Below are 20,890 nucleotides of genomic sequence, written 5' to 3'. Positions count from 1 at the left end.
GTTTCTTTATAGCCTCCTCTTTTTTCCTACGTGATCCTCAACCAGTTGCAACACTGAAACAGATGAAACAATTGTATTCATTGATACAATGCAGGAAAATGAATTTAATATAGAAAGATAATGCCACTGCATTAATTAAGTGAAAATCATAATTTTAGACTCTTGAATTAATTAATATTATCAATTTTACAGTCAGTGATGTGGTAGATTATCCTAAATGACTAGTCCAGTTTTGCCACCATGTATGCTTCTCTTAGGCCTTTAAAGCCTCAGGGCCGGCATGAAACCGGACTGAATACCAAACTGACTTATTCCAGCATTCACCTTTTCTCGCAATCTTGGAACACTTCCAAGAGCTTTTGTTTTTTCTTCTGCCCTCAGTCTCTTTCTCTTTGTGCTTTGACAGTGCAGGGAAACGTACAGGCGCATCTTAGTAAACACGAGTGATGTCGTTCCAGAGTTTAAAAGCTTCACATAACACTGGCAGACACAACTTGGGGCTGTTTGTGTTACGGAAAGGAAAACTAGTTTAGAAACTGACAGCAGTGTGTGTGTGTGTGTGTGTGTGTGTGTGTGTGTGTGTGTGTGTGTGTGTGTGAGTGTGTGAATGACTGAAAAAAAGAGAGAGAGAACCTGTGTGTGCGTGTGTGTGTATGTTGCTTTTGGCAAGTTATTCATTTTGTTGTTTTTTTTTGTTTGTTTTGTTTTTTTTCCTCTTCTTTTTTTCTTGCTTTCTGTATGGTTATCTTTTGAGTTGGTTGGTTTGGAGCTGATGTCCACCTTCGGGGATGCACATAGCATGCATTTCTGAGTATTTTCACCTGAGGCTGCACTTGTAGAGTCGGTGGATAAATGTATATACATTATTTATACAAATTCAGGGCAAGTGAAAGCAGGTTTAACACATTTACAGACAGGAGGCCAGGCACTGCAAGCCAAGCTCCAAGTGAGGATTGCAATGCAGTGCGCCGGGGATCGAGTTGGCCGCTTGCCTGGCTGTGACCCGCATCCTTAATGTTGTACCAAAGCACCACTAACTTTATCATCACTACCTAAGCAGTGGAATGATCCTTAATAATATTTACTCCATAGAAGAAAGTGTAAAAAATGTATTGCTATGCTACTACATTCACAGATGACATTAAAAAAAACTGTTGGCTGTAATTGTTGGACTTTTACTGAAAACTGAAAATACAAAAATGTAAAGCTTTATGTTGAGGATTACAAAAACAAGTCAGAACTTGCTGCATTGTGATAATTTGATCTGAGGAGTCCAAAGAATCGTCTGGCTATCAATATAACATCACAATAGAAAGACTTCAAAAGTTTAACATATTTAAACTTATTTATTTTTCGAAGACATGTATGTGTCAGCATGTAGGATATGTTAGGTTTTAAAGAAACATGTTTCTAAAACAGGGAGAGGAAAACACTTGTAATTAAAATATATTAAGGGAATATTGCTATGAGTTGCTATAGTTTGACATCTAATCAGTATAGTTTAAAGAATAACTTTGGTCATTTTCTAAATTGATTATGCCATCCACAATCACCATCCAGATGTTAAAATCAACAAAATCTTCTCTACTCGTGTTGGATCACTTGTCAACCTGCAGCCTGGATTAGCTTATTCTTTAGTCCCATAGTGTACTGGTGTGAGTGTTTCCGATGTATTTTTATTACAGTTCCGACAACAATGAAGGTGTATGGCACAAGCAGATAAGCTAATCCAGGCTGCAGGCTGAAAAATAACCCCCCTCCAACACAAACACACACACACAAGCAATTGTTATCTGTGTATTATGTATTATCTGGTTCCATGTTTTTGCACAAAATTATGCCTGTTAAAAAAAGTAAGTTCATTATTATTTCAAACATCACTTTTGTAATATCAAATTTTTTTTTCAATAAACAACTGAGGCTTAATTTTGATTAAAACCAGCATTTGTGCTGGTGAAGGTTGTGGGATTAGAGGAGTCAGAAGTTGAGACATGGAATGGAGCTGCTCTTTCAATTTAAATATTTTTTGAAATAGTTTACAGAATTAGTTTTGGAGATCTTAACTTTTTTCTTTCCGGTTAATTTACAGACTCAAAAACAAATAAGGGTTTGATTTAAGACATTATATGTAACGGTTTAAAATATTTTGCTATTTCATCTATTCACGATGTTAAAACCAATATTGCCAATATTATAACTAAAGCAGTTTGAAAGCAAAACTAAAACAAAAGTTTCATGCAGACATGAAAGTTGGTAGAGTGGTAGTAGAGGCCAAGTGATACACTGTGTACGACGGCCCTTATCCTTCACAATCACTCATCAGGCAGAAGAAACATCACGAAGGAAACATGAAACAAGATATTGGATAAAGGGTGATTCAATAAATTACAAGGGCACGAGTTTTGTGTTCGGAGTTGCATTTTCAATCACAGAATGTTTTATTTAAACCTAGAAAGACAATTATTTTAAACAATGTATGCTATAATTCAGCTTCACCATACTCTTGTCATTAATGTGTAAATAAACATTGTTTTCATAGTGTAGAATACAATACTAAATTGTAAAGTGACTTGCCATTCACCATTTACCATCTCTTTCCTCCATCCAGGAGCCTCCCTCCTTGGAGGTGGATTCCCGGTCAGCTGGTTGTAGTCTTCACGTTCCAGTAGAGCTTGAGTTTACAGCTTCCTGCATCCCCCGCAGCCCCATGCCTCAGAAAAGCTATGACCTCGTCTGTGTTGACTAACCTCCTTGGCGTGATGACAATTTCACTTTCATATAGTGATTTTAGTTTCCTTTTTTTTTTTGTTGTAGTAGCTAATTTTTCCAACTTTTTACATTTGCCGTCACATTTAATAATTGTAGAAGCACAGGTATATTTGGTATATCTGCGTTCACGAGTGTTTCATTCCATAAAACAGGTTGTATTTCCACTGATCTAGGGTTCATTTTGCCTTTAACACTTATGTTAAGATGTGCAGAAATAATGACTCATATCACTTTAGTCTAAACGTAAATGACTTTTGTTTATTTTATAAATGTGTCTTTTTTGTTGTGCATGTAACCTTGAAAATGTTTAATTGTTTAATAAATTCTAGAGTAGTATTACAGCTGTTAACTAAATAATTGGGTGTCCTGGTAACCTTATAATGTAAGATACATAGCATGTAACTGTTTCATCCCTGGTTTGATTCCGGAAGAGATTTTTAAGAAATATCATCTTTTCTCCGTTCATCTCACTGTCCAAGAATATTACTTGCTAATTTATATTGCACAGTCTCTCATTTGATTTTGTGACATAATGGAAGCAGACAAAATACGTAGAACAGGACAACATTAGTGTGCTCATGAAGCGGGAATCTGGTGTTATAAGCATAATAATTATTTATTGAAATAGGAGGAAAAATTCAGTTAGCCTCAGAGAGAGACTTCTGGGACCAGTAAAGATGTGACAGTGGCTGTCAGAATGTCAGCAGGAGGGACAGAGACAATAGACAAGCAGAAATTAAAATGTTGATGCACTGTGTATCCAGGTGTTAGTGGTGAACATGAACCTGTGAACGCACAAAGATAGTCATTGTCTAAGTCTGTGTTATAGCATTTATCCTGCATACAAGTCTTGACTCCTACTCTCAAGATATACAGAGGTCTGTCAGAGTTTCTTCACGCCGTTTTATCTCCAAACAACTCCTCAGGGACATACATGTGGTAAAAATGAGGACTTCTACAATGACCACATTTGTGACCGAGTTGCCAGCATGTGGTAAGAAGTTCAATTGTGTGATAAAGGAAGTCCAAGGCAGCTGCAGAGCCTAAACACAAAAGTTTAGAGAGTGTGTGATAAAGGATTGTCTGATCAATTGATGAAAATATCAGTGAAACTTCAGAATCCGGACATATGATGACATGGGATTTAACGCATTTTTTTTTCTTTTCTTTTTTCTGTACATTGAACATTCCATTGAAAGACTTTTGATCATTCTTTGACGTAACCAATAAAAAGTAAACAAACACCACAGGTTGTTGTGGGAGGCTAAAAACGGTAACAACAACTACTGAACATGTGAAGAAAGCCACATGAGAATAATTTAGGTTGCAGTGTTTTAAGAAGAAAAAAAAAAGGCAGTTTCATTCATTTTGGACACAATACTAGTCACAGCTCACAGGGGGAAAAGATGCAGTCTTTGGTATAAGAGCAAACCAGACAGAACAATGATGCAAGTTGAAATTTAAGAAGAAAACTGGATGTGGCACAAACAACACCTTTCACACCTAGTTACTTAAATACAATACTCTTTTCAATGTACAGACTTGCATAAACATTTAAAAGACAAAAAATTTGTTGTGATTTTTCTTTTTTGAAAGCCCATTATTTTTGCTCCAGACCTGCATGTTAGAGCTACTTGTGAAAACAAAACAGGAATATGCAACAGTAAACAAATTTATTCTGGCGCGGACACCTTACGTCATGTAACACAAAGATGGAAACCCAGAGACGCAATAAATTATCTTCATTATTAAGCGTAACCAGTGACATACTGTACATCAAACACCACTGATAAAAAAAGTTACCAAAAAAAAAAGGCTGAAAATGAAACTGAACCCTACAATGTGTAAGAAACAACAGTTTGGATGCCAGCAGAGACAAAATTTATATTTTAAGTGTGATTCCTTTTTGATTTTAGTGTCTCACGACATAATTTAAGTACTGCTCAAAACAAATAATAAAAAAAAGCACTGTACACACATCAAAGAAAGCAAACCAGAGGAATCTTTTTTTCCATTTAGTTGATTTCATTTTTTTTTAGGAAATCATTGCTTTGCAATTTACGCTTCATCACAGTTCTCTCCCATATGACCACATGAATGTAAACACCTGTTGAATTATTCTTTTTTAAATTTTTACAACATTAATACTTTATATATATATTTGTACATATTTTCATTCACATCTGCACGGTTAGCTAGCATGGTAATGAAATAAGGCAAGACTCACATAACTGTGACATCACAAATCTTTTTTTTTCTCTTATAATACTGATTAATAAGGTATTTGTAATTTCCTCCTTCTGTTCTGCAGCAGGCTTTGGTCTTTCCGGACAAAGGCAGGGTCAATCATTCTCTGTCTCCAGAATTACTCTTTGTTTTGTTCCAGTTTTAATGAAATTATGAAAAGGGAGGGCGTTTTTTTGTTTTGTTTTGTTTTTTTGCAGGAAAAATGGCTGTAAATACAATGGTTTGAACTGACATTATTCACTGGATTTATTTAACACTGCTCTTTCTGAGGTACATGGTTTAAGATGATTTGGAGAGGTGGAATAAAACAGGGCAACCACAAGGTGACCATGAGAAGCAGATGACTTCCATTACAAGAGAAAAAAAAAACACATTATGTTTCTTCATACTGGGCTGTTTATCATTTTGTTCATTAAAGACTGTTCTTGTTTATTTTTTTAACCAGCAGTTCTCCCTTTTTCAGTCAAGTCAAGCTGCCTTGGCGGGCATCTTGTTTGAGTTCAAAAAACAGATGTGATGGAGTCTCTGGCCCTGTTGACTGCCTGCTCACTTGTCTTTACAGTACCAACAACAGCTGTAAGCCAGTTTCTGTGAGAAAGCACACACCAGAGGATCAAATTCAGCCACTGGTCTAGTCACAAAGCTGTCTGAAAGATGGGTGAGGTTAGTCAGCTTCCTTCCTCAGCAAAGAAATAAAAGCCTCTCACCGTCACCAGCTCTAAAACACTCAAGGATTGTTAATTCTTTAGGTTGCAGTCTGGCAGATGTGATAGTCTGTGCTTGTGCAGGCGATTAGATAACATCTTGTAGTGTCAAATGCAGTGTTTGCTTCAAGTGTTTTAATTTTTTCCTTTCAATGTCTTTCAATGTCTTTTTCTGTGTGGCTCTTCTTTCAGGCTTTTTTTTTTTTTAGAATAAAGGGATCCACATGCTATCTTTTGAACATCATCAGTTTCAATGCATGTGTTTTTGCCCAAATCTGTTAAAAAAAAAAAGTTCAGTTCAGTATAAACCAGAGTTGCTAACATTCTCTACTCTCCTTCCACTAGGTCATCTCACAGTCAAGTCTGAGACGGGCGGTCAGTTTGGTGAAAACAGTTTTTTGGGCTGCAGCAAAACTCTCAGGATGCCTGCACAGCTGTGTAATGTGTAGTCCAGTCCCCTCCTAAGCTCTCTTGGCATGTAGCATTTCAATGAGCAGGTTGTTGCAGGGCACATCGCCGTTCAGGTGTTTGTAGTAAAGGTATTCTTCGGCCTGCAGACTGATGGCTCGGATCTCAGGCAGCCGGAGGAGCAGCTGGCCAAACTTGTCCGTTTGCTGCGGGTAGTTACACATGATGTAGTCCAGCAACGCTGCGTTGACCTGCTCCTGGACACTTTCTACCAGGTGGAAGTTCTCCAGGTTCTTCACATCTACAGGAGGAAGCAAGAGTAAGGTTAGAATAGCTAACAATCTCTATGGGGGAATGTGGGGAAGTATGAGGACAGCAGCTTAAAAATCCAGTCTAGATAGCAGAGGACACCTTTAGTTCTTACATAACTGTTTTGATTTGTTCGAGATCCCCTTTTATTGATCTCCCTCTAACAAACCCCAAATCATCAGCGTGTTAGGTTTTAAGGTCATTCATTGTATCAGAGATTTTCAATCTGGAGACAAATAAAAGACCCATTGTGGTTCATAACACTAAAGGTTAAAATGTATTATTTATCAGGGGGCAGTGTTACAAGATGGAATCTTTGTTGTAGCACATTTTTTACTTTAAAGAGAACTTCAAAATGAATCAGGTCGTAAAATATCCCCACCTCATCTTCTTCTTCTTCTTTTTTTTTCTTTTTTTTGTATGAATCTCTTGAGACTTTGGTATAGAGGGAATCAGGTAATGACAAAAAAAGGTTCTCCTCCTGAGAGACTCCTTCCCCAGAAGTCAATGAATTATGTAGGGCAGAATTACAGTCACATCAGCATCAGAACTGCTCCTTAACGTAATGCTCTCCCCACCCCTTTGTATCCTCACAAAACAGAATGTGTTGTTGCCAAAAAACATCATAGATCGTGGTTTTTTTCAAAGCATTAATCTAATGGAAAACAGCAACCACTTAAACTGAAGAGTGCAGTAAAAGTACAAGTTAACTTACACAACTTTCTTGTTACTAATAATTCCTTGTGTAAAATATGTTTTGCCTCTTTCTAAAAATCCAACCTTTCTGTGCAGCTATAAGCACTTTTCCCTGACAATAATAAGCTCACTGGGGGATTTGAGCAGATTATTGCAAGACAAGACAGAATTTGCTAAATGGATAATGGTGGACCAGAGCGCTGTGTGTACTTGTCATGATTATGAAGCGCAGGGCTGCAGAATATTTAATCAGGTACTAGCTCTGTGTGTGTCTGTGTGTGAGAGAGTGATCTTTTATTAATCTCTTTGACCCCAGGTCCAGCGTGATATGAAATGACAGAAACCCTGTGTCTAGTTGACATGTCCAGACAACGACACGTTAACACAATTAGTTAAATATACTTTCTTTCCCACTTAATCTCTGACACTAATCCACTGACATACACCTAATATGTATTTCTCCATCACATAGTACTTCTGCCCCACACAAGCACACACATACAACCCATCACCCACCCAGAGCATTACAAGGAGGGAGGGGAAGATAAATCAGCAGCTAATGAGGTCTAGAGAAAAAGGAGCAGGTCCTTCAAGGCTTCCATCTATGATGCACTCTACCATGCTATTACAATCTGTATGCATGTGTGTGTCTGTCTGTGTTGTATGTGTGAGCTGGGATGTAACGCATGCATGCTCACCCTGACCTCGTGGTGACACAGTCGGTGGCTAAATAAGGTCAGGAGGGGGTGTGGCCTGTGACAGAGGAGCATCCAAACAAACATGACATGCGTTTTTTTTCCTGCTGCCACTCAGCTGCGTGACCCCATACCGGACTTCTGGAGCGGCTTTCACACCACCAACGCATCAGAGAATCATTCATACAGCCTTACATAAGCTAACCCAATAGAGTGCTTTAAGCATATTAACACATATTCATCCTACGCAGGTCAATAAGGGGAAAAAATGCTTGTTTTCATCTGCACATGAAACAAACTAAGTCATGCAGCATAAACATAAAGAAAACTTTTTGAGTTGCTTGGAGCCTTGAAAATTAGTCCACATCCCTCCCTCACACACTCACTTTAGTTTTTTCCATATTTTCTATAAATGCATTCAAATTTTTCATTTGTTTTTGTGATTAAGTGTTTAACTATATTTATATTGTCCACCAATCCCCCCAGTTGCTGGTTTGATACCCGGTTCCTCCGGTCACATGTCGAAGTGTCCTTGAGCAAGAGACTGAACCCCAACTTAGTTGCTCCTGGTGAGTGTTGGCCAGCCCCATCCGTGTGTGAGTGTGATTGTGAGTGCGAATGGGTTAATGAGAAGCAGTGTAAAGCGCTTTGAGTACCAATAGGTAGAAAAGTGCAGACCATTTACCATTTAAAATTTATAAACTGTCCATCAATGACACGTTGGCCTTAAAGAAAGCAAATATATGTAAATCAAGTGTGAACAATCTATAAACATCCTAAAAATAGTTTTCACATCCAAGTATTTACTGTAATTGAGTAATAAAACTAATTTGCAGCTTGTTGAAAACTTCAAAATTCCTGTAAAAAACTACAAAGTCCTTTTTTAAATACAGAATAATTTGGTGTGAGGGATAGTTTCTTTCATAAGCATGATTTTGTTGATCTAATTATTGTATAAAATAAAAACAAATCTAAAAGCTGATGATATTGTATTAGGTAATAAAATAGCAAATGTGAAGTATGAAATTTTGCCCAGCACACTTCCTCTTATTAATCTATTATTATATCAGGATGCGCAAAAGTGGTTGTGCAAATGTACTTTTTTACCACAAAAATATTTTGTTTGCAATTGTTTTAAGATCATGTAACAGTAAAGCTGAGTGTTCTCTGCAGTGCAGTCCACTGTCAGTAACAAACATCTCTGGTGTTAAATAATCAATTTGGGGATGTCAGAGCCTCTTCTGAGTTTGATTTGGTTAAATCTGTTTAAACATGACAAGGTGAGCTCAGATCACAGCAAAAACATGTGAGCTGTTGCCATGGTTTCTACAAAAGATGTAGCTGTGTGTGTGTGTGTGTGTGTATGTGTGTGTGTTTGTTGGGGGGGTTGATGGGTGTATGTGTGCAGGCTGGCAAGGGGGGAGAACTACAGAGAATTACTACCCAATGTCTCTGTCAAGCTAATTAGGGGTAAGTGAAGCAAAAACACAGCATTTTAATTGCTAATTATTACTAGAGCCACTTTGAAAAAATAATGAACAGGGCTTCCAAAAAAGGCAAAAAATGTGACAATGGCTTGATATCTACTCCTGACTGCAAAAGCCAGTGGGCAAAAATCAGGCCAAAAGAAAACAACAACCAAAAAACACATTCACATTTTTTTTCTTACTTTTGCTTGTAGTCAAAGCCGACAATTGAATGGATTTTAATTCACTGATCAGTCGTAGTTAAGAGAAGGTTGAGAAGAGGGTGAAGTAAAAAACAAAACAAACAATTGATCAATGATTCCCAGACAGTGTCAGTTTGGAGTATTAAGTGTGCTAAGCGCTCTCTCCTCATCCCTCACTACCCCCCCAATCCCCCTCCTCGCCCGCTCTCTCTCCATCTCATCGTTCAGTCACTGTGGGACTAATTATCAACATTTTTTCACATAAAACAGCCGCAGTTCGTTGCAGCACTGCGTCCGAATACTCAAATGGAAACCCTGAGGTCCCGTGGAATACATTGTTTCATTTGACGGCCGATCATGCTGAAGCCAGCGACCTAATGCAAAAGCACACACACATACATACAAATTAATTCTCTCTTTCACTGAACCCCTGAAATCACTGCTGCGCTTTTTAATTAGATTTGATCTGCTCTGTGCCGTGAGTGTGTCTGTGTGTCCGCATGTGTTTTTACACTCTTTGACTGCCCCTTACAATCAACCTGCTCCAGGGACACACACAGACACACACACACACACACACACACACACACACACACACACACACACACACACACACACACACACACACACACACACACACACACACACATTCGTTCATGCAAATATTCACCCCTTTATTTCACTCTGATCTCAATGATGCCCTACAGAGTGGACACGGTGGTGTGAAAAAAACTCTGGTCAGAAAAATAAACATCACTTGGTGCTAAAAGCAAGCAGCTGCTGCATTGTTTATGACTGTAGGAAGCCCAAGAATTGGAAAAATACTGCTTTGTACCGTAGTACTTGTAATACTACAGATTCAAGTTGTGTAAGACAAGTCACTTCTTTACAGTATCTCTGCACACAGTATGAACCAGCTTCTGGGAAAAACAACTGTCAGACAAATGTGAAACATTGGATTATAAATAACACTTAAATTCAAACCTCTTACATATCTTTTATCAGTAAAAACATGTATTAGTATGAGCATAAATTGTTAATAACCCACTTAAATATAGTTGAAGTTGGATGCAAGTGTTAATTAGCAGTTATTACCCCTACTGTGAACATGTAATTAGAGTAAAATGTTAATGTGTTAGAAAAAAATATTTGGGATGAAAAATAATCTTTAATTTAAAATCAAATAATTTGATTCAGAATTCACCTGCTGGAGGACTCGTATCCACCTCACACAATCTTATTATTCCCACTTGAAACTTACACACATTTTCCATTTTCTTTATGTAAGCTTAGTAATTATATGTGTGAAGATAACCGCAACCATATTCTCTGACCATTACACTTTTACTACCGCAATCAACAGACATCTCAGACGCATGCTGCCAGTTCACTCTGCCTTTCAAACTTCACAACACGTGTTTTCTGCTGGATCCAAAAACAACACATAAAACTCCTGAGTCATAAACTCTTATTGAGTCAAGTGCTGTCCGTAAATTTGGCCAATTAAACACGACTGAAAGTCAAACTGGTCACTTCCTCTATAGATGGGAATCAAGGGCGTATTTGTTCCAATTGGGACTTTCACAGGCATTTATACGAGCTTATCAAAACTAAAACACCTTTTACAACAGCAAACATAGAGGAGTTTAGCCCATGTCCAGGCCGAGTCCTCTTTATTGCACCCTACTGGATTGTTATAAGCTCAACACTGTCTGCTGCTACTTTATTCATTATTAATCTGCCTCACAGCTTCGTTCCAATCAGTGACGGGGAGGTTGAAAGAGGAGAACCCGATAATCTATGACTCTGAAAGTAAGCAACATGTACAGCTATGTGTTCAACAGGGAACGCGTCTGTGTGTTGGCGTATGTGTGTGGTGTTAAAAAACACAGGGCCACAAGGCCGATCAAAGCAAATAAGGTTCATGGGGCAAAGGGCAGTGGCCGCATGGTTAGTGATATGACTAAAGCAGGCGATTATGTTCGTAACAGTGCAGTGTTGTGATACTGTACGTATGTTGGGCTTTGGATCATAGAAAAGCAACATGTTCCCTTTTTGCACCTTGTTACACCACAATAAAGTGAACTTACACTCACTCGGGCTCCCATCAATATTCCACTGACAACACTTCACATGGAAGAGTTTTTTTTACTTTTTACTTCCCCATTAGACTGTTACAGTCCTGATCTGTTTGCCAGCAAACACGTTTCCTTGTTCCCTGGAGCTCTCAGCTTCCTTGTTTTCCTCCCAATCCCGTTTGGGGAATTCTTTTACTCTGTGCGATGCCTCTCTGTTAAAGCTGGATAAGAAAGTAAAAACATTTAATGGGGGTTCTTTGAGACTTGATACACCAAGGACTAACAGGATAACAAGCAACATAACTACCTTATCACAGGAGTTAAACAGCACCTATCTAATGCCAGTTTTAGCAACTCATATGAAATACAGAAAGACTGCATCGTGACTGTTTGAGGGTTAAAGCAGTTATGTTTCCAAAACCCTACAGTTGTCCAACAAGGTCATAATACAAGTGTTGGGGGCACGATCCACAGACTCAGACAGGAGGAAGATATGATACTGATTCACGCTTGCTTACTTTCTAACCTGGCCAGTCACTGTGGGCTGTGGCTTTGCTTGTCAGATTGTCAGTTACAGAAAATGGATGGACACCCCCCCCCCCCCCCCCCCCCCCCCCTCTTGGGAAAGGTGTGGAGGTTTCAGAGGCTGTTAAACCATCTGACAAGCTCTTTGGTTGGGGCATGCTGCTGCCCTTAGGCTATGGATAAGATGGGTTAGGTTAACAGTGATACACCTTAGTGTGAACTGATTTTGGGGTTAAATGTAATGTTAGCAACGTTGTGTGCTTGATTAATGCTGCTATACTACATAATTCATATCTTTATTATAACAGTATGCCCATTGGTGCAAAATCGTACTTTGATGTGTAAAGAACTTCTTCATTTGTAGTTTTTTAATTAAATGGAGTGAAAGGAACTTAGGAAATACCCTTTAAACTCACTTCATTTGTTGCTCATTTATAAAATAGCCTATTAAGAATCAAGCAGTGACCCTTCATCCCGAAAAGTGACCGCTTTTTTCACCGGACTACTGTAAGATACTGTTGCTAAATGCCCTCAAGCTAACATAGAGTCGAATGTCCAGAGGCCAAGTATCCACTGTGCTAACAATGCATTATAACAACTGTCTCACTGTTCCTAGAAACAGGCCACCAATGGGACCAGCTATTGTCATCATGTCAGAATAAAGCATGAAGGCTCAATTTGCCCACCGACTCATCAAACCCTCCCTTCAGCCACTCAAGGGGCCAAACACCATGCGGCTATGAAAGAGAATTAAGCAAGTACGACCCAGTTGGGGATATATTAAGTCAAATATAAACCTTCGCCGACAACATTGCTATTGTTGTTAAGCTAAATAGGTAGCGGCTGGTTCACTTCTGTTGCCCAAGGATGGGTTGGTGGGCTCAGCGGGGCAATGGAGAGAGGCACTGTAGAGAGATATTGAGAGAAAGGGAAAAGTGCCTTAGGTCTGATAAAATAAACAAGAGAAAAGGTGCTCAGGGCAGGAAGGAGACAAGCTTCTCTCATTGCCTATGCTGACTCGAAGGTGCTTGGGATTTATCCTGAGGTAATGGAGAAAACAAATTTACATCCTGTATCAGTTGGTGCTGTCTGTGCTATCTTATTATGGACTTTGAGTATAAGGGCGCAGCCAGTGGCAATAAGTAATAAATGTAAATCAAAGATGTAAACTTGGACATATAACTGGGTAAATATTTACAAAGTAAGTTGAGATTTGAAACAAAACTCAAGGTTTTCTGATAATTTATTTTGTTCTTTACTATGGCTAATAAAGTATTTTTGTCAACTGGCCCCGTTTGCTGCTCCTCATTTCTGACCAGCTGTAGACTCATGGGCTACATTCATATTGCTGGGGAGGGGGGGGGAAATTCACATTGTCTCAGCATTATGAAAATCCATTTGCCAGAGGGATACTGAGAGACTTGAATCAACAATGAACCTAATGCTTAGCCCTTTGTGGTCCCTCTAGCCCCCCCCCCACCGCCCTCTTCAAATCTCCCCCTCATTTAGCCCCACTGCAGTCAGAACCAAATGCCTCTCATTGAGCTGACCTCAGACGGCGCGGTACACCTACAGGTCCCTGTTGTGCCCTCACTAGAGCATCTCCCCAGCCATGTAGTCATATGCTGCTAACAACACTAACAGTTGACTGACAGGCTCAAATCTAATGGAAAACAATCCCGACAAAATGTCTGTGATTAGCAAAATGTGAGGAAAATATAACATTTTATTAAAACAGGAATTAGTATCGCTGTATCTGTGAGGTGACTTAAACTTAAAAATGTCGGCAACAACATAAACAGGTGTGTGTGTGTGTGTGTGTCTGTGTGTTATTGCTGTCTCTGTATCAATGCATGTGCGTGAACCTCGTTTACATTCAGTGCACTTTTGCACCCCTTGGCTAATTACACACAGGGTTTGTTTGGTGGTGGAGGGAGGGTGTGGGGAGTGGAGGGGCATGTCAATCTTTCTTGTTTATTATAAAGTGACAGAAAATCATTGGGGGGGTCAAGTGCCCCTCTCCAACCCTCCACAAGCCCAAAAACTCCTGCAGCAGTACAGAAGGTGCCTGCTGTGGGAAGCCTCCCCTTTAATGAGACCATTAAAGGGCCCGTCTCCCTGTCGATAGATTTCTCTCATTCTTTCTCTGACAAATGTGAATTAATAATTCAACGCCAAGCGCCTAGGGATGTATATTTTCAGCATGAAGGACAGTTAATCCATAGCGTCATTTTTTCCCCCTCTCCTTCTCACTCTTCCCGCTCTCCCAAATCCTCTCGCTTTACATCTTCACCATTCTCCCCCTTGTCTTTTTGCTCCATTCTCATTTGATGATGAAGCCTTCAGGTAGAGTGCTGACTAAAGAAGGAGTGCGCTGCATGTTTCCTACACCTTCTTTAAAGTTTTTTCTTCATGTCATGGGACAAGTGGAGTTACCTTAAGTGCAATAAGGGGTTTAAGTTATTCAAATGTACTGTGTGGTCTTAGCCATTCGCTCCTTCCCCCCCAGGAGCTAATGAAAGATGACATGTCAGCACACTGCCTCTCAAGCTGGACTTGATTTAGTAAACCGAAGTCTTTCTACTACACCAAATGTTAGGACTTTCAAATGCACAATACAAGGAAATGAGAGGAAATGAGTAATCTGAGGACAAACCACAAAGATACTTGTTTAATAAAAAAGATATTGTGGATTTTCTGTGGGGTTTGTTTGTGCTCTGCACACATTGTGGTTCTGGGTTTTCACCAGTAAAAAGAAAACATGTCATGTGAGCTCTAGTGTTGTCCATTACACATTTGGCATTTTCTAACTGTATGATGTATCATTGTAAAGAAACAAAATGACAACATGGTGTGTCTCCTCTGTCACATATTGTTGAAAATAAATAGCTTTAAAATCAGCTATTGTAATCATTATCAGGTGGCTCATCTTTAAGGTATGTCCAATCTTTTTGTATATTATGTATTTGTTCTCTGGAAGACAACTCGCTATGAACAGAATTTGAAAGCTACTTAAAGAGGAGATCTTTTGTGAAGGTGTCCGTCTATTCTCCTTTCTAACATATTTGGAAAGTAATGTCCTAATGCCCCATTTTAAGGTTGCTGCATTTTTCATCTGCGTGTTACACAGGAGGTTCTCACCACTGAGCATTGTAATAATTTTTAGGCTTACAGTGTGATGTCAACAGTAGCTATGAATATAGACTTTAGTGCCAGGTGGCACTAAAGTACATATTTATTCACCAAGGCAGCTTGCACAGAGCAAGAGTTGGAATGTCAACTAGTTGGCAGCACTCAAGAATATCCCTTACATTATATAGTGTTATTTTCTGATGATATATTAGACAGTGCTGTAGGTTTGTGTGTGAAAGAAAGATTGATTGATTAATATCCTCTTGTGTTTCAACATGTGTTGGCCTCCTGCTTTTTGTCTCTTACATTTGCCTGCAGAACTAAATGTTTCTACTGCAACGTTTTTTCTGCTTCTTCTATTTCGAATGCAATGTAAAGAATAGATAGGGTCAACAAGTGTCTGTCTTTGCATGAAAGACAGTGGACTCACAGGGCTTTGTTGCTTAAAATATCCTCCAGGACAAGAACAAAGTGACAAGAAAGCATCTGTGATGGTTCAGGAGTGGGGGTCTGGGGTCACAGGGTGGGTGGTGGCTCAATGAAAAGAGAGAGCAAGAGTGAGAACGGGTGGAGGAACAAGAAACAGTGAGCCATAGCACCTGTTGGATCATCTGTGCTTTAAAACATTAAATCACTGTCTCTGGTTACCCACAGACACACACGCCACAGCATGCACACACATCCTGTTAGAGCTCTGCTGTTCTTTGCCCTGCCAGAAGTATCTTGTAACCACATTGTCCAAAGACACGCACACACACACTTACATTATAGAGCAAAGGGATGAGGGTGTATAATCTTATAGCAACCACCTGACTACCATAAAGCTTACCACCGCCATAGTTTAAGCGCATGCCGCTACACTGTACACGTTCGCACAGAAACACAATGGCCGACTTTTCGCATGCCAGGCAGTACTGCGATGCCAGTGAGCTCCATTTGTGATATCAAGGCGGTAGGTGAATGTAGAGGATTATTTTTACTTCTACTGTAATGACCTGGGTTTTTTTTTCATGTGGAGGCTTACACTCTTACAGGGGTAAAGTCAGTCAGAAATCCAATAGAAAAATAAAGCGTTTAATCATATTTGACAGAAAGAGACTATATGTTGGAGACTTTGTTTTGTTTCTGAGAACATTTGGCAGTTTTTTTTAACTATAAAGGGATTTATTTAAATTTGTGTCTTAAATGGACAAATAAAAAACACAACAACCAGCACTTTTATCCAACTCAACCGTTAAAATGTCCTTTTGCATATAGTAGTTGTTATGCAATGTGCAAATATGCAACATCAAGAGCTAAAGCTGCCATAAATGTTTTAAAAGCCATAAAGATTTGTCTTTACTGTGCATACGATGGTCATAGCATTAATGCTGCTATACCTGAATTGAACGAGTGAGGGGCTGCAATTTACATTTACAACTTCACAAATGATTGACAAAGTGTGTGTAAAGCTGGGGGGTCCCTCTGATCCCATGTTGACCTGTGATACACTGAAAGATTGAGGGGCCAAACATTCACCCTTTGGCCTAGATCCTGTGTTGTGCCTTTACACGAATGCATATGTATACTATCTGTGCACGAGTGTATATGCTTGTGTCAGGAACAAAAAATTCCAAATTAAAAATTCAACTCGTGAATATTGCTCCACAGTGCTGACAGTGCTGGGAAGAGGTTTGCATAACACTTTCTGCTGTTTGTAAGTAATATTTAAGTAAAGCTGAGGCAGGCAGACTGATCAATACGCTCCATGACTGTGGAACTTGTTCTTTACCTGCTGCCATGCAATCCTACAAACACACGCACATCATTTAATCATAAAATACCAATGTTGTAAACCTTGTGACAGGTCCGTAATTGCACGAAAGAAATTATGACTGTATTTCTTTACAGTGCCAGTAAGGGTTTACTTTTTTTGATTCTTTTTGATAATCATATTTAATAGCAGTAGTACTTTAAACTAATTGGGTGTGATGACAGTAAACTCATGTGTTATATAATAAATACATATAGATCTCGAAACAAATGGTTCATTAAATCCCAGCCAGGCATTCGATGATGTCCAGTCAACAAAAGATTCAAATCAACAGCAGGAGTTTCAGCAGTGCTCCAGTGTATGCACAATTTGTTCTCCGAGTCTGTTTTCCTCAACTAATGCGATCCTGTTCTCCATAGAGCCCTCGATAGCCCAAGCCTGTCCTCCCTACCCCAAACAGACATCCCACAGCCTTTAATTGGAGAGGAGTAGCTACCTGGCAGCACTGGTAGCACTGGGACTCAAACTGTGGCCACTGAGAATGCATTAGCATTAGCATTGCAGCAGACCAACCTGTACATAATGATAACCTCAAGCTCTGGCCACTGGGAGCAGCCCCTGTTCACACACACACACGCACACTCATGCACACTGGTACACACTCCCTGCTCCGTCCTCCCCTTTACACGCAGTCACGTAAACAAGCAAGTGTAATGCAGCCCCAGCAGTGGGCTACTCGACGATCGGAGGAGGGGGGGTGGGGAAAATCAGTTGCCGCCGTTCGGCTGAAAAGTGTGTGTAATGAACTTGAGTTCCATTGATCGGGACTGAGAGTACAGAACCGGGGGCTGTTTGTCCCAGAAGGGCTGCCGTACTGCTGCTTGGTAGTCCCTCATAAATGTTTGAGAGGCCTCAGCCGATCCAGATCCACGCTACCTGGGTTTAGATTCTCTGTTACAACACACAAACACATCCAGTTGATGGATGGATGGCTGGTCGGTGCTGGCAGTTGAGGGGGCGATCGTTAGTTTAGCCTAATGACATTTAGGTGGTGTACTGTGTGTGTGTGTGTGTGTGTGTGTGTGTGTGTGTGTGTGTGTGTGGGTTTGTGAACACTCGAGCTGTGTTGATGTTCAAAGAGATTCGAGAAAAGTGCAGATATTTGGCACTTTGTGGATGTTGGAGAAACTAGCCTGAATTCTTAGCATGAGAATTTTAGATAAAGAAAACTTCCGTTCCTTCTGTCTCACATTTAATTCTCTGTCCAGGCGAAAAGACTGCTATTTACAAGCATGTGCTAATTTGTTTGGAGAGTTATACCTTCCTCTGCTGTACTACTACGCTCTAAGGCCTTCAACTCACGCTGAAAGCCCCCATATGCAGTGCACAAGATTGATACTACTGCAGCTATCACTTAGAAAACACCTGACGTGCTGGGCGGACCATACGTGCCTCCTTTCGACTGCTAAGTACAGGAGGTCCTCTGTGTTATGCAGCCGGTAATAAAAGTTGAGCATCGATTTTCTGTAGCAGCTTGTAACTGTTAATGTTGAGACATCAATAGCCAAAGCAAGGCACTGGTGCCTTAATATGAGACAGAGAACGAGGAGGGCACGAGCAGAGGCTGACTCTAAATCACAGAATCTATCCCTGCCGATCGATAGGACAGTAACTGCAAGTGTCCCTCTGCTTTCCTAATGTTTTATAATAAACTGACAGCCTGTAATAAGGCCAAGGGAGAGGGAGAATGAGAGGGAAGGAGGGGTGAGAGATGGAGGGCTACAGTTTCTCCATAGCTTGCCAGTCTTAAATCACCCCACATGGGAGTGCAGGAGAGGAGCAGAGGAGGAGGTAGAAGGGAGGAAAAGGTTTTTTCTCTTTTATGAAAAAACTTTTACAGGAGCATTTGTCTAGTTGTGCTCACTGCTGGGGTAGTTAGTGAGTGTATTGATGGAGGTGAGAAGAAGTTTAGGGGATATGTCCTGTATTGCTTTGGCTGGGGGAGTGAGTTAAAGCTTATTAAATCCTACTGCCACCGTTTAGCTGTCACCATATTCAGACAGCGGTGCAGGACACAGCTGCACGTGCTATGACTCATACTGGGTGTGGATGGTGCTGAAATTCACTGAGAGAGATTACTACTGGTGTGTCACTGTTCCAGGATTGCTCTGTTGTGATAAAGCTGTGTGCTTTAGATTTATTTTACTTGACAGTGCTCGTTTTAACAAAAATAAGTGTTATATACCAAGTATCACTATATTTGAAAACATATCGTTTTCCAGCTCAGTACAATTAAGATTATGAAGGAGGAAAAAAAATTATATATACACCATGTCTGCTGTCTGTTCTTTATGAGGTGCCGTGTGAGCCATAACAGGAGAATGTAATCCCCATCATCCCCGTTTTAACGTTCTCAGAAATTCTATAGCCTATTCTCTGCACCAACCATGTCTCCAAGGAAGAAAATCTAGATGTGGTTTCATTGCCTTATTAAAGTGTTCAGCACTGCAGTTAGTCCCTTTACAAATACACCTCCAAACAAGCCCTGTACTTAAGTTTCTTCACTCTGTGTAAACAGGCCTCAACTGTAACCAGATAATGAACAGTGTTACAATGTAAATCCTTGTTAGTAGGTGATACTTCAAAAGAGAAGAACAGAGAGCAGGCTTGGATTGTAAAGGGGAAACTATATTTAATAATGAAATGCTTTTGTCAATGTCATCAGGAAAACTCTTAGGTATGTCTGGCAACTTACATAAGTCTAATGCTGACAGTAAAGGGAGACTCAGGTCAAGGGTGAAAGGCAGTGAACTTCAATATCCCTGCCACCGCAACAACTCACCGCAACTGCTGCTTAATGACAACAGCCTGCAGTATTGCCAGGTAATAGTGGCAGGCTGGAGGCCTGGAGCTTTTATAACTTGATAAAGTCTGAAAGCCTTTTAGGTAGCCTTATTACATGGAATTCCCAACAAAGTGGCAGTGGCGTCAAGAGCTGACTGCTCCCCATGTTAGATTTCTTAGGCGAAAATTGACAGAAAATAGACGGAAATATTAGGTTCATTGCTTTAGGCCACACTCCCACCAACTCCTAATGAGATGAAAGAAAAGTGATTAGCGGGGTTTGACTTTGCCTGGGAAAAACTTGAGTTCTTACAGTTCTTTTTTGTTTGTTTGCGGTGCTACAATGAAGCCTGAAGGAAAAGATTTGTTTGAAAAGTAGACGAGAGTCCAATACTTTTCAGTCGGCACTTCACTAAGCTTCAAAACAGAATGAGGGTGAAAAAAAATGCTAGATGCAGTCACTCCGTGCATGGATTGCACTTTATAACCATTGAACATACATTTATAGCCTTAGTCCAACTGTAATCACCACTGCTGCATTTTCCATTACTGCTGTCATTGCACCAATCCAGTCACTGAGCTTTTTATTTGTGGTACACACAGGCATACGGTGAGCATAGTGGCTGCATGTACACACACACACACACACACACCAAAAGCATGATCTGTGCTACATTTCACCCACATGTGTCATAGAGGTTCTGGATCTTTCTCATTACCTTTTTCTTGTCGAAAAAAAATCACATCTAATTGTAATACTACTAAAACCTTTGAAAAGCATATGTGCTAAAAACATCCACGTCAAATATCCGTAAACCACATGTGGCTCCTTCATGTCTACTGTCTTTGACAGTATTTTATTAGTAAAGTCCTAATAAGGTGACCCTTTTTGCCTAATCCCAGTGAATGTACTGTCTTTGTCTAGCTTGGTGCAATATGTAAAATATGCATCACCTGGTTTGGGACCTGCTCTTTGTCCCCAGATAGGAAATGAGTACCCACAATGTGAAGAGATACAATACATTTGGCGCGGTTTGTTTTGGGGTTAGGAGTTTCTGTAA

At 39.9% G+C, this 20,890-nt stretch overlaps 2 protein-coding genes across 6 annotated transcripts in view; one reads left to right on the top strand and one right to left on the bottom strand.

Moving 5' to 3' along the window:
- The window catches only part of LOC137131311 (adhesion G-protein coupled receptor D2), a 90,055-nt gene extending 85,991 nt beyond the window's left edge, over positions 1 to 4,064 (top strand). For all 3 annotated transcript variants that reach the window (XM_067512390.1, XM_067512389.1, XM_067512392.1), the window contains one exon: positions 2,609 to 4,064. In XM_067512390.1, coding sequence (XP_067368491.1) covers positions 2,609 to 2,746 — 138 coding nt within the window. In that variant the 3' untranslated portion in view covers positions 2,747 to 4,064. The remainder of the gene's footprint in view (positions 1 to 2,608) is intronic.
- A 1,812-nt stretch (positions 4,065 to 5,876) lies between these two features.
- Positions 5,877 to 20,890, bottom strand: part of nr5a2 (nuclear receptor subfamily 5, group A, member 2) — a 62,684-nt gene continuing 47,670 nt past the window's right edge. For 2 of the 3 annotated variants that reach the window (XM_067512395.1, XM_067512396.1), the window contains exon 7: positions 5,877 to 6,429. In XM_067512395.1, coding sequence (XP_067368496.1) covers positions 6,182 to 6,429 — 248 coding nt within the window. In that variant the 3' untranslated portion in view covers positions 5,877 to 6,181. Of the gene's footprint in view, positions 6,430 to 12,897; positions 13,006 to 20,890 lie in introns of all 3 variants that reach the window. The other variant, XM_067512397.1, reaches the window with a different exon arrangement.

The sequence above is a fragment of the Channa argus genome, chromosome 8 (genome assembly GCF_033026475.1).
Source record: "Channa argus isolate prfri chromosome 8, Channa argus male v1.0, whole genome shotgun sequence".
In the NCBI taxonomy this organism is placed as follows: Eukaryota; Metazoa; Chordata; class Actinopteri; order Anabantiformes; family Channidae; genus Channa; species Channa argus.
This window is presented reverse-complemented; position numbering and strand designations above follow the sequence as displayed.